The 12,117-nt window shown below is 38.6% G+C and overlaps 1 protein-coding gene across 1 annotated transcript in view; it reads left to right on the top strand.

Moving 5' to 3' along the window:
- Nucleotides 1–12,117, top strand: part of LOC128614662 (RNA-binding Raly-like protein) — a 110,685-nt gene that overhangs the window by 86,609 nt on the left and 11,959 nt on the right. Inside the window, exons 2-4 of the mRNA XM_053636198.1 lie at nucleotides 2,560–2,635; nucleotides 7,484–7,531; nucleotides 8,867–9,048. Coding sequence (XP_053492173.1) covers nucleotides 2,560–2,635; nucleotides 7,484–7,531; nucleotides 8,867–9,048 — 306 coding nt within the window. The remainder of the gene's footprint in view (nucleotides 1–2,559; nucleotides 2,636–7,483; nucleotides 7,532–8,866; nucleotides 9,049–12,117) is intronic.

Below are 12,117 nucleotides of genomic sequence, written 5' to 3'. Positions count from 1 at the left end.
TCCCCTTCCCATAGCCCATAGCCTTCCAGGCTGCTCGGCTTTCAGCACCGCAGGTCTCCAGGCAACCGACAGAGCCGAGGCAAGCACATTAATAAATATTCCTCACACTAACCGCAACTTCTCGCTCACTGCAATCGCAATGAACTAGCTAAAGTATAAGTAAGGTGCCGAGACGTCACCTAGCCTTGCACAGCCTTGTCTGTCTGTCTGTCTTGGTTCTCCCTCATTGCTTTTTCTTTTTCTATCTCTCTCACTCTGACACTATCTTTTTCTATCGCTTGCCGTGTCTCTTTCTCAGCTCTCTGCCTTGATGGATACCTCTGCTCTGCTGAGCCTAGTACATGATACACACTGCTGCTGCTTCTGACAGCACAGTCAAACCTGCTTAAATCTGGACCTCAGTCAGATGCTTCAGCCAACCGAATCTAGTGGACAAGTACTCAGAGATTCAGCTCTGGGCAGTCGTGTGTGTTAAACCCTTTCTTCCACTTCTACTCATTACTTTTCTGTGCAACTTTAGCCACAACTTTTGTTAGACTGTTTGTGTGGTCTTATTTACAACATATCGCATTAAGTCGGATGTACTACACACCCACATCAGCACATTCCATTTCACTGGATGTGAAAATATGTGGTATTAATCATCACGGCACAGATCAACATGACTAACAGGATTACAGTGTTATTCTGAGCTGTTTAGAGCAGCTTCGTGTGTTAAGACAGAATTACAGCGCTAGTGGAAACAGACATAATGTCACATAACAGTAGGACTCTTGCTCTTTTATTGTCATTTAAATTATGTCGTGTGTGTGTGTTTGTTTTTTAGTTCCAGATTTAAAAAAATGTTACTAGAACTAGAAAAGTGTAACATAGGCATACTTAGCATAATCCTATTTCTCCGCACTGTGCGGTTTGTAGGAATGGAAAATGCCTTCATGGTCTTCTCCCATCAGCTGGTGGATTGCGTGCTGTATGTGGACCCAGTGAAGTATTTCAAATGAAGCACTTTAAAAAATATATATATTGTAGCAGAGCCGATTAATGTATGAAAAAATGGCCCTGATACAAAGACTCCTTTTTATAAAACACGACGCATAATAACTTCTCTAGCAGATCGAGAAAGGCCGAATATTCAGAGATTTGTCATTTAAGTTATCCCATATGAGCTCGTTAATAATCCGACAACATGGCTTGTTCAAAAGAAAAACTCTCCAGTGAAAACTGAAAGTTTAAAGATGATTAGAAAGTACTTCTTTAATTTTACTCATCACTTCAGAGTGAGAATGTGAAACGCCAGTGTGGAACGAATTATAGTCACTTTATATTGTAATTTTTATAGCCAATAAATAATCTTTAATGAGATAATCTACATGTTTGTAAGCTTCAGTTTCTGTTCACATACACCAAATATGCTTTAACTCCATTCCTACAGTATGTGCTCTTGCCCAGTTTAACCGCTTGGGTATTAATGAGTAATATGGAAATGCCCTCTTGCCCTTTAAGGCATAACTTAGTTACGAACAATGCTAGCATTAGCGTTACTCATCACAGTAATCACTATCTAGTAATGTTAGATTGTAAATCTATTAATATTGTAATTCTAAACGAACCGAATGAGTTTGATTCTCAAGCTACATGGCAAATCAGTCCATACAGGATCTCATGGATTTTTTTGTGGTTGTTGCGGGCAAAAATGCTTGATTTTGCTGCGGCTTTTTTAAAAATGTGCGATGCAGTTTTTTGTGCTTTTTTTTTTTTAATGCAGAAAATGCAATGACACGAAATTGTCTTTCACAGTGATGTTTGCTGGTAAATGAGTCCTTTTAGCTATACTCATGTTCAAAGCACGTGAAGAGGGCTTTGGCTGAATGCACGTTGTGATGATGTCACATGGAGCGCCTTGGACCAGATCGGTGGTAATTTTTAGAAATCTCAAACTCTACCAAATATTGAGGAGTTTTCTTGATTCTGCAATCGCAAAATTGCGAAACGCTGGAGGGACTGGCAAATTAACGTAAACATACCTGTGGTGCCGTGTTGTGCCTCAGTTCAGCACTGTTGTGAGAGCCTTGCTACTCTTTCCCCGCTCTCATGTCAAAGAGTGGACACAAGTGAAACACAAACAAAAAATCAGAAGTGCAAAAGATGGCGTAATCACAAAAGTAAAGGTGGAATTGGAAAAGAAAGTAAAACTGAAAAGAAAAAAGTTGTATTGCAAATAAATGGTGAGCACCGAAGTGCTGCTATGGGAAAACATCTCTCAATTCCTTGATTATTTTATCGATATTTAAATATGTTTGCAACTGATGCGTTGTCTTTTCATTATTGACTTTTTCTGATGCTATTAAAGTCCTAAATTTGACTCCATAGTTTTCATCATGAAAATCATAAAAGTGTTTCTTTCTACATTACCAGTTCTGCTAGATAAGAGGCCATTCAGAGAGCTAGGCTGTGCAATCACTGCACCAGTGCAAGAAGCTGTCGATTGGAGTGATCGAGTTTGAGACGGGTGTAAGTGTGTAATCATGCTGTAACTCTCTTCTGTCTCTTTCTCTTCAGATATCAACATGGCTGGAGAGCCCAAACCGTACAGGCCTAAAGCTGGCTCTAAAAGACCCCTCTCTGCCGTATACAGGTGAGTGCTTATTTCTCAACAGTCAGCCAGATTCACAAAGGCAACTCTTTGTTCTTATAGATGGCTCATAGCTCAAATTTTATCAGTTGTTTTTTGTTTTTACCTGTTTTACAGGCTCCTCATAAATCAAATTTTATCTGTGTTTTTTTGCTGTTACATCTTCTGGAAGCACCTCATAAATCACATTTTATCCTTTTTTTTCTTTCTTTTACTTTCTACGTATTTTGAAAGCTCATTTTCAATTTAGTAATGCATGGGTGAAATTACTAAGGCAATTATTAATGCTTTAAAGCATCCTTTTTTTTTTTCTTTATTTGTCCTGAAAAAGCTCTGATGTATGATTAGGCCTAATTTAACATCGCTATGATTAATTAATTCAATTCAGTTTTCTTTGTATAACATTTTTAACAATAGCCATTGTCATTTACCTGAGCAAATATCCACTAGCGCAGTCTTCTGCATTAGTATAGAATGTCATCTGTAATGTTTAACTTTGAAAACTGGGATTTATCTCCGTGAGAGGAGTGAGAAGGACAGATTAGCATCGCAGATAGAGTTAACGGAGTAAAACTAGTCAGCACTTTTTGTTACTCATCAGAATCAGATAATACAGAAGCTGTGTGTCTTTGTCTTGCTTTGTTGCATGATTATCTACAGCAATCTATTCTCACATTTGCTGAAGCTGCATTTGAGTACCATTTTGACATGGTGCTGTGTGTAGAGATTACCGTAAAACACGTTTGCTTAACGTTTTGCCGTGATCAGCGTGAGAAGAGGAAAATTGTTGGACAGGTAGAGATTCAAGTTCAGATACAAGGGCAAGACAGTATGCATTCACTGTTGTTATGTCAAACTACTAATAGACAGCCTTATACTTGGATTCTTCAGAAAGGTTGCCAGTTACAGACTGTTTTGCTTCATGGAAAATCAAGGAATTGTATTATTGTATAACTGATGTCCAGAAAACTTTGATAGTGGTACATTCAGGCAGGCAGGTACAAGGCAAATAACCATTTTTTTCTTCTATAGAACAACTCATTTAATTTTTTTAAATTTAAATTTAATTTATCTAGTACTTTTAACAATAGCCATTGTCACAAAACAGGTTTACAGAAATCCATATGTCAATTTAGATCCCTAATGGGAAAACCAGAGGCTTAAATGGCAAAGAAAAACCTCCTGAGATGACATGAGGCAGAAACCTTGAGGAAAAACTAGGCTCAAAAGACACTCATCCTCTTCTAGGTGACACCAGTGTAATTATTCACATTAATCACACCAGTGTGATTATTAATAATTAGTCTTCTGTAACTATATACTACTAAGGATAGTATGGATATACTGCTATTCAGTTCATACAGGATTTTGCTAAGTTTTTTTGTGATTGTTGCAGCCAAAAATGCTTGATTTTGCTGCGGCTTTTTTCTAAATTTGCTTGAGGAGTATTAAGTGCTTTTTTTTGTGGAAAATTACTTAAATTGGCAAAATTGCAATTGCTAGTAAATGAGACCTTTTAGCTGTACTCATGTTCGACGCACATGAATCAAAGAGGGCTTTGGCTGAATGTGCGCTGTAATGGTGTCACATGGCACGTCTTGGCCCAAATCTGTCGAAAATCTGAGAAATGTAGAAAAAAATGCAATTTGTAATTCTGAAAAATTGCAGGCTCCTGCGAAAATTGTAGAGGTTGTTTGATTTAGCTTTAATTTCTGCGATCGCAAAATCGCTAAATCCTGGAGGGACTGGTTAATTGTGTTTAAAGGATTTTCAGTATGACAATATTGTGAATAAGAGTCCTAGGATGAGGACAGGACAGTCTTATGATTGCACCCACAGTTTTTAGGTCCAAACCTACAGTATCCAGGTGAAATTATCCACTGAAGCATGGGTGAGACTTCGGCATGACCTGTTTTTGTTTGTTTGTTTATTTGGGAAGTGCAAATCTGTATGGTATCGATGTCAAACAATAGAAGGTGAGTCACAATGCAAGAAAATATGACCCAGTATCAGAAATATGACCCAGACCACTGATTAAATGTAAGTTCTTGTTTTCCAAAAAGCTGATAGAAAGGTTTGTTGTCTATGTATAAAAGGGACATAGAAGTAATGAGGCATGCATTTGCAGATATCCAGCAATGCTATTATTTCTCTTCTCTGCGCCCTTTCACTGATTTGTGTTTCCTCTCCTTCTCATTGTAGCAGTAGCTTTTCCATTAGCTATCATTATGCTCTTATTTATTTTTTCCCTCTCATTTAGTTTTTGATATGACAAATTCATTAAGACATGATTTGCATTTTAACAGTACATTTCCAAATATCTATTATCGTAGTTCTGTTAATTAGGACTGTAAAACAGGAGAACGACAAACCATCAAAGAGCCGTTTTAGACACAATCGCTTTATTTTTCAATTAAATATATTAAAACATTTGGAGGATGGAGAGTTCAATTTGGCTGAATAATAATGATGCATGCATGAGAGGGAGGGACGGAGAGAGAGAGAGAGAGAGAGAGAGAGAGAGAGAGAGAGAGAGAGAGAGTGTGTGTGTGTGTGTGTGTGTGTGTGTGTGTGTGTGTTGAGGAGCTGGTTCTATAAGAGACTAGCCAGGATTAGCGGGCTGGAAAGCAATCTGAGCTCCACTCTGCCACATAGCTCACATATAATGTCAATCTCCAGCCCTTAGTCTCCACCTCTCACACTGACCACCGAGCATGACCAGCAAGCCAATCGACATCCAGGGATTCAGGTTTGTCATGGTTTAATGCATCTGGGGAGAAGCAGAGCTTTAAGTAAACACAGGAAAATTGTTTTGTAGATAGCTTGCCCTTTCCCAAGTACAAGCGATCAAAGACTATAGTGAGAGAAAATGCTTTCTATGTTGTAGAAGTTAAATCTGTACACACTAAAAAAAAAAACCCTCTGTGACAAAACATGGAGCCTGGGCACTGAGACTGTCATTCATATTGATTTACTTAATAGAAACTTTTATCCAAAGGAACTTACTTGTGAGACAAAATTAGATTTAGCCATTCAGCTAAACAGAGGGTTAAGGAAAATACATTTCTGGCAGTTCTTGGATTTAAACTCACAACTTTCTGACTGCTGGTGCAGAACCTTAACCACAAAGACACCACTGCCTTTCTGTCAAGTAATGTTTCTCTTAAAAACACTATAATTAAACACTTGGCTCACTTTACTTTGGGTGAAACTGCTGCCATGGTCATGGTTGAGGGGTATTCAGAGCCTATGCCAGGCACACTAGAATACTCTTTATAAACATACTCATTCACACTTATGAAAAATTTAGAGTATCCAGCACACCTACAGGCATATGGGAGGACACCAGAGACACGGGAGGAACACATGGAACTCCGCACAGACATTAACCCAAGCTCAGGATCATATTTGATGATGGTGGTAGACAGCACTATCTAACACACCGCTCTAAAATCTCCCATAGGTGGAATTGAGCTCTGGTGAGTGTGAAGGCCATATCATAAAATTTGCATAAGTTTCATCCTCATCAAACCAGTCAGTGAGTTTTCATGCCCTGTGAACGGGGGCGGAGTCATCCTGGAAGAGACCACTCCCATCAGGATAGAAATGTTTCATAGCATAACAGAGCTGTTAGTTTTTTGGTAGAAGGGAGTATGAAATTGGTTTTGTATATGCATGGTGCGTACACCATATTGGAAGTCACAATGGCTTAGTGTTTAGTAATTTTTCCTCGCACCTCCGTGGTTGGGGGTTCGAATCCCCGCCTCCGCCCTGTGAGTCTGTTCTCCTCGTGCTTCGGGGGTTTCCTCCGGGCACTCCAGTTTCCTCCCCCAGTCCAAAAGACACGTTTTGTAGGCTGATTGGCATTTCCAAATTGTCCGTAGTGTGTGAATGTGTGTGCAACTGTACCCTGTGATGGGTTGGCACCCCGTCCAGGGTGTCCCCCATCTTGTCCCCGAGTTTCCTGGGATAGTTTCCTGGGATAAACTTTATGGATGGATCGATGAATGGACGGACATACAAATATGGTACATATCCATATAAATAAATGTAACTAGCAAAAAAAAAGTCTAATTTTAAGGTCTTTTTAAACTTTTTTCCACCAAACTCTTAAAATATTTCTAACTATGTTTTGTCATGTAACATTCATATTGTTAATTTTGCCCTAAAAAGTAACACAATTTAATACATTTTTACTATGTGTGACATCTTCCATGCGGTTTATTTTTTCATAGTTTAAAGAGAAAATAATTGTATCTGATTTGTTCAATTTAAGCAAGCCAAAATTCCACAGTTCTGTATATACAGGTGTGGTATTAACAGGGCTTGACTGGAGGCAGGATGTAAAACTTTACTTCAAGTAGTAAAGTCAAGTTTATTGGAACTAATTAATATTATTGTCATATTGTTTAATTATGATATTTGGTTTAGCAGGCTACATAGTGAAACCATACCATAATGATTGTTTTTTAATTCATGTATAGATTAATACCCTGTGAAAGTTTATTAACACTCAGTGGTGAATTTGTAAAAATGTTGTAAGTGGAGTTGTGGGTCTCATCCTGTGGCTGTGTAATGAGATTACTGGCCAGAGGATGACACCCATTTATTCTTTAACCAACATTTTTATCTGTAGGTAAAAGGGGAAAAAAGCTAGTATTATGCCATGGTTTGTTATATAGTGCTTAAATATAGCTAAATAGCTTTAAATAGTAATTTATATATATATATATATATATATATATATATATATATATATATATATATATATATATATATATTTTTTTTTTTTTTTTCAAAATAGCAGGCAAGAAGTATTTTGATGTATTTTGTATGTGTGTGTCTTTACAGTGGATATGAATTTGACTATGACTATTACCGTGAAGATTTCTATAATCGGTATGTATTCACTTTTCCTATTCCTTCCTGTTAGTACATTCCAGCTTTTAAGCAATTCTAAATTGGTAAATTTCCCCAGTCTGGGATCAATAAAGTTTTTTTTATCTTATCTTATCTTATCTTATCTTAAATAATAACTTTGAAGTTTTTAGCACCTAAAACTACTAATAGGTTCTCCACCATAGATGTGATGCGTCAGTGCAGAATGTAAATCGCTCTCTACATGATTATGGCCTTTAACAAAGGTTTGAGGTCAAGAACAAGAAGGAGAAAAAAACAGCACAACACTTAGTCTTGGCATTTACAGAGTGTGCCACTAGCTTCAGCCTCATTCAGCCACATGTTGTTTCCTTGGAGAAAAATCAAATCAGAGCAAATTTTGTTTAAAAATCCGTTAGAATTGACTGCATAGAGCATATCCTTACACTAAAAGACGGCATGTTTTGGTTTGTTGTTTTCTTTTTTTCTTCTTTATTCCCATGCTTATGATCACGGCCTTTATCGGTGGAGACATTTTGCTAAATGTCAGTCAGGCTAAGAAACACTGTGCAGAGGAAGCAAAAGTGAGTGTGAGTCTGTGTGTGTGTGTGTGTGTGTGTGTGTGTGTAGAGCACATAGTTCAGTCTGACATTTCCCTGTGTCTCTGTTCTCTCCTCTTTCGTTTGAAGATTCTTGAAAACTACACCACTGCCATGAATACAGATCTACCTACGATATGTGAACAGCGCAGTGCATCTATACCAGGGGTGTCCAATCTTATCTGGAAAGGGCCGGTGTGGGTGCAGGTTTTCATTCCAACCAAGCAGAAGCCACACCTGAGTCTATTGAAAGCCAAGATCAACTGATTAAACAGATGGAATCAGGTGTGGCTCCTGATTGGTTGGAATGGAAACCTACACCCACACCGCCCCTTTCCGGATAAGATTGGACACCCCTGATCTACACGTTTCTCAAGACTGTAAAGATTTATTTCAAGTCACATTGGTCGGGAGATTGGTCGAAAAGCCTTGCTCAGGAAAATTCTGCTATTGAACCATCAAAGATTGATTGTGAAATCTACAAAAGCACTTATGTATTCAGAAACTGTCAAGTCACACATCTAATGCTTATGTGGTTAAAACAGTTCTCAGTGACATCTACATGTGGTTTCACTGCAAAATCAAATCTGTGTCCAATCTCGATCCTGCATAATCCCTGCATAGCTTTAGCAAAGCCAGTTCAGCTCATAAAGGCATCCATAACTATTCAATGAATTGAATAGGGTGTGTCAGAGAGGGAAATGACTAAACTATGCCATGCATATGTGCTGTAAGATCACTTTTGTTTTGTGCTCAGGCTCTTTGACTACCACGGACGCGTGGCCCCGCCTCCAAGGGCCGTCATCCCTCTGAAACGCTCGCGCGTCGTGGTGCCGTCGACGCGGAGAGGAAAGACTTCGTTCTCCATCAAAACCTCCACTTCTTCATCCTCAAGGCCACCCTCATCCTCCTCCTCCTCCTTTTCCTCCGGCCTCAAGCGTAAGTCCAGATGGCAGAAACGAGCCTCGGTGCTGCAGAGACCAAAATCATAATTTGCAGGCCAAGTTCAAGACTTTGAACCTCCATTCCACCATAATAAGCAGCATTCATTTAAGCAGCAGTAGCAGCTTTCGAAATAAGACCTTTGGGCGTTGCTTTAATAACATGATCTTGGACAACGTCCAAGAGTTGTATTAAAAATGTGAAAACATTTGCTAAATAGGTCATCTAAACCAGAGGAAAGGAGTCAATATCCATGCATTTTTATTATTCTGAGGAAAAGCAAGGTAGATTTGTGATGCTGCAATGACTCAATCTGTGGCGGTATTAGCACTTACCTAATTACTGTTCTTTAGCACTGCCAGCTTTATTGCACACCATATGAAGTCAGTGAAGTTTATTCCTTATTGTTACATAGTATATTATCAGTGGAACAAGCTAGGAGGTCCAGGTCAGGGAGTCTTTCTCTCGCTTTCTCTCTCTCTCTCTCTCTCTCACACTCTCTCCCTCTCTTTCTGTCTTTTTTACTATGCAAATAGCCAAGAAGGAAAATGGATTTTTGTATTCATGTCATTGGAGTTATGTATTGATTTCCCTCAAAGGTGCAAACGCATGTCTGTCGATGTCATCAGCCGCCTCTTGGCTGAAATTGTCACTTTGATTCGGAATTGGCTGTGCCGCATTTCCCGACGGTGATTCACGGAAGGCAGAGCATGCCACATTTCATATTCTTGTAATTTACATTCACTTGCACAATTTTAGATTCGCATCTCCAGCCCATACAAGCTAAGCGGGTTGGGAGTGCGCTCTCTTCATCTGGAAGTTAAGCCTGAAGATTACTTTTGTGTTCGACTCTGAGCTCTGTGATAGTGACTTCTCTGGGGCTCGTATCGAAGCAAAATAACCATGGCTACATGCACAAAACACGCACGTTTTGCTTTTATGTTTATCTCACACCAGAGCTCACATCTGTGTCCATGAGAGGAGCTCACAGTTTGTCTCAGACTGAAGATTATACTCTCCAGTAGGCATGGGGGCATTAAAGAAATCTAAAATTAGCACTGAAATTTCTTCTAAGTGCAGGGACCATTTGATTCTTTTTTTTATTATTCTTATTCTGGAGATAAATTCCACACTGAAATGGAGAAGAAACAGTGGGAGATTGCTGTGCTTATTATCACTAAATCTGCACTTGTTTTGAAGGCATAATTCTCCTGAATACAGGAGAAACCATTCTTTTTCTTATCATACAACATTGCATCTCCAATGCCTTGGGCTACGGTGTTTCTGATTCTGTAGCTGCATTACTATGCAAAAGTCGGACATGTAATACAAGTTTCAAGCTTGTATAGACAGTTGGCTGGCCCCCACTAGGAAACCTGTTTTTTTACAAAAAGCTGTAGCTTGTATTTTTTTAAAAATGGCAAATGCTTTTTGGTTAGCAGCGTCAAGGATATTGTAGACGTAGTAAATGGCTCATGTGGCTTCCTTTGAGGTTCACATTTTGAAAAAAAAAAAACTAAAACCCCTTTTATGAAAGCAGTATCCTTCACCAGTACATCTCCTTGAAAGCATCTTTCTATTCTTTGATGGATCCACACATATTATGAGGTAGTATATTTGAAATGCGTGTTCTTGCCTGATGCTGTGTGGACAGTAGAGTGATGTCTCCTGTCCTCTGTTCTGTCTGAATGCCTGCTGAGCTTCAGCAAAACTACACCAAAACTCTGGAAAAGTTCTCAGTAGCATAAAATACAGTTTGTTACTGCTACACGTTGATTCTCAGGTAATGTAATAATGTATAGGGAAAATAATATATTTACTGAAATAATCAATGACGGGGTGGTGTGATATGACCTGACACGAAGCAGAGTTACTGTTACCACCCTGAAATATGTGTGTTATTTAGCTTATTACAGCAATTTTACATCTACACTTACATTTATTCATTTATCAGACAAAATATTCGCTTTATAAAAGTGACTTACAAATGAGGAAAATTCAAGCAAAGCGATATATCAAGCGGAGAACAATACAAGTAGTGCTACTATACAAGATTTATAATAGAGTTCTAGAAAAGCAAAGTGCATAGAGTAGTGGTGTAAGAACCAGAGTAAGGTTTCTATTTATTTATTTATTTATTTATTTATTTATTTAAAAAATATGTCAAAGGATAATGTGGGGGTTGGCGTTTTAGGGGTTAGTTAGGTGTTCACAGAAGAGGTGGGTCTTTAAATGTTTTTTTTAAGATAGTGACTGATTCTGTGGTCCGGATTGAGGTTGTAAGTTCATTCCACCACTGAGGGACAGATAGTGTGAAGGTTCTGGAAAGGGACCTTGAGCCACGATGAGTAGGCACTACTTAACGTCGCTAATCAATCACAGATTGCGTGCTGGAACGTAAGCCTTCAGGAGAGTGCTGAGATAAGGGGGTGCTGTTCCAGACAAGGTCTTGTACTTGAGCATCACGGCCTTGAATCTGATACTTGTGGCTACAGGAAGCCAGTGGAGGGAGATGAAGAGGGGTGTGACATGAGTTCCTTTGAGCTGGTTGAAAACAAGGTGTGCTGCTGCATTCTGAATCATCTGAAGGAGTTTGATGTAGCTGGTTGGGAGGCCTGAGAATAATGTGTTGCAGTAGTCCAGTTTTGATATGACAAGAGCTTGGACTAGTAGTTGTGTAGCCTGTATGGTCAGATAAAGTCTGATTCTCTTGATGTTGTATAGAATGAACCTACAGGACCGTGCAGTTGTTGAAATGTGGTCTGTAAAGATCAAGCTCAAGATCAAGTCACCCCAAGGTTCCTGGCTGTCCTGGTTGTCTTTTTTGGCAACAATTACAGCTTTTAATTATGAGTGAACAACACAGCATGTTTCTAATTACCTTTATTGTTGTGGAATTGTGAGGCAAGTTATTTCCTGTTATTACATATGTTATAGCAGCTATAAAGAGTCAATCCCTAACCGTTTTTACTAAGGAAAACTTCTTTTCACAGAAATATTTTTCTTTGTTTATTTTTTTTTTTAATCCCAAAACATATTGGTATATTGGAATGACTGGAATTAATA

This window comes from Ictalurus furcatus, chromosome 1 (genome assembly GCF_023375685.1).
Source record: "Ictalurus furcatus strain D&B chromosome 1, Billie_1.0, whole genome shotgun sequence".
Classification (NCBI taxonomy): domain Eukaryota; kingdom Metazoa; phylum Chordata; class Actinopteri; order Siluriformes; family Ictaluridae; genus Ictalurus; species Ictalurus furcatus.
This window is presented reverse-complemented; position numbering and strand designations above follow the sequence as displayed.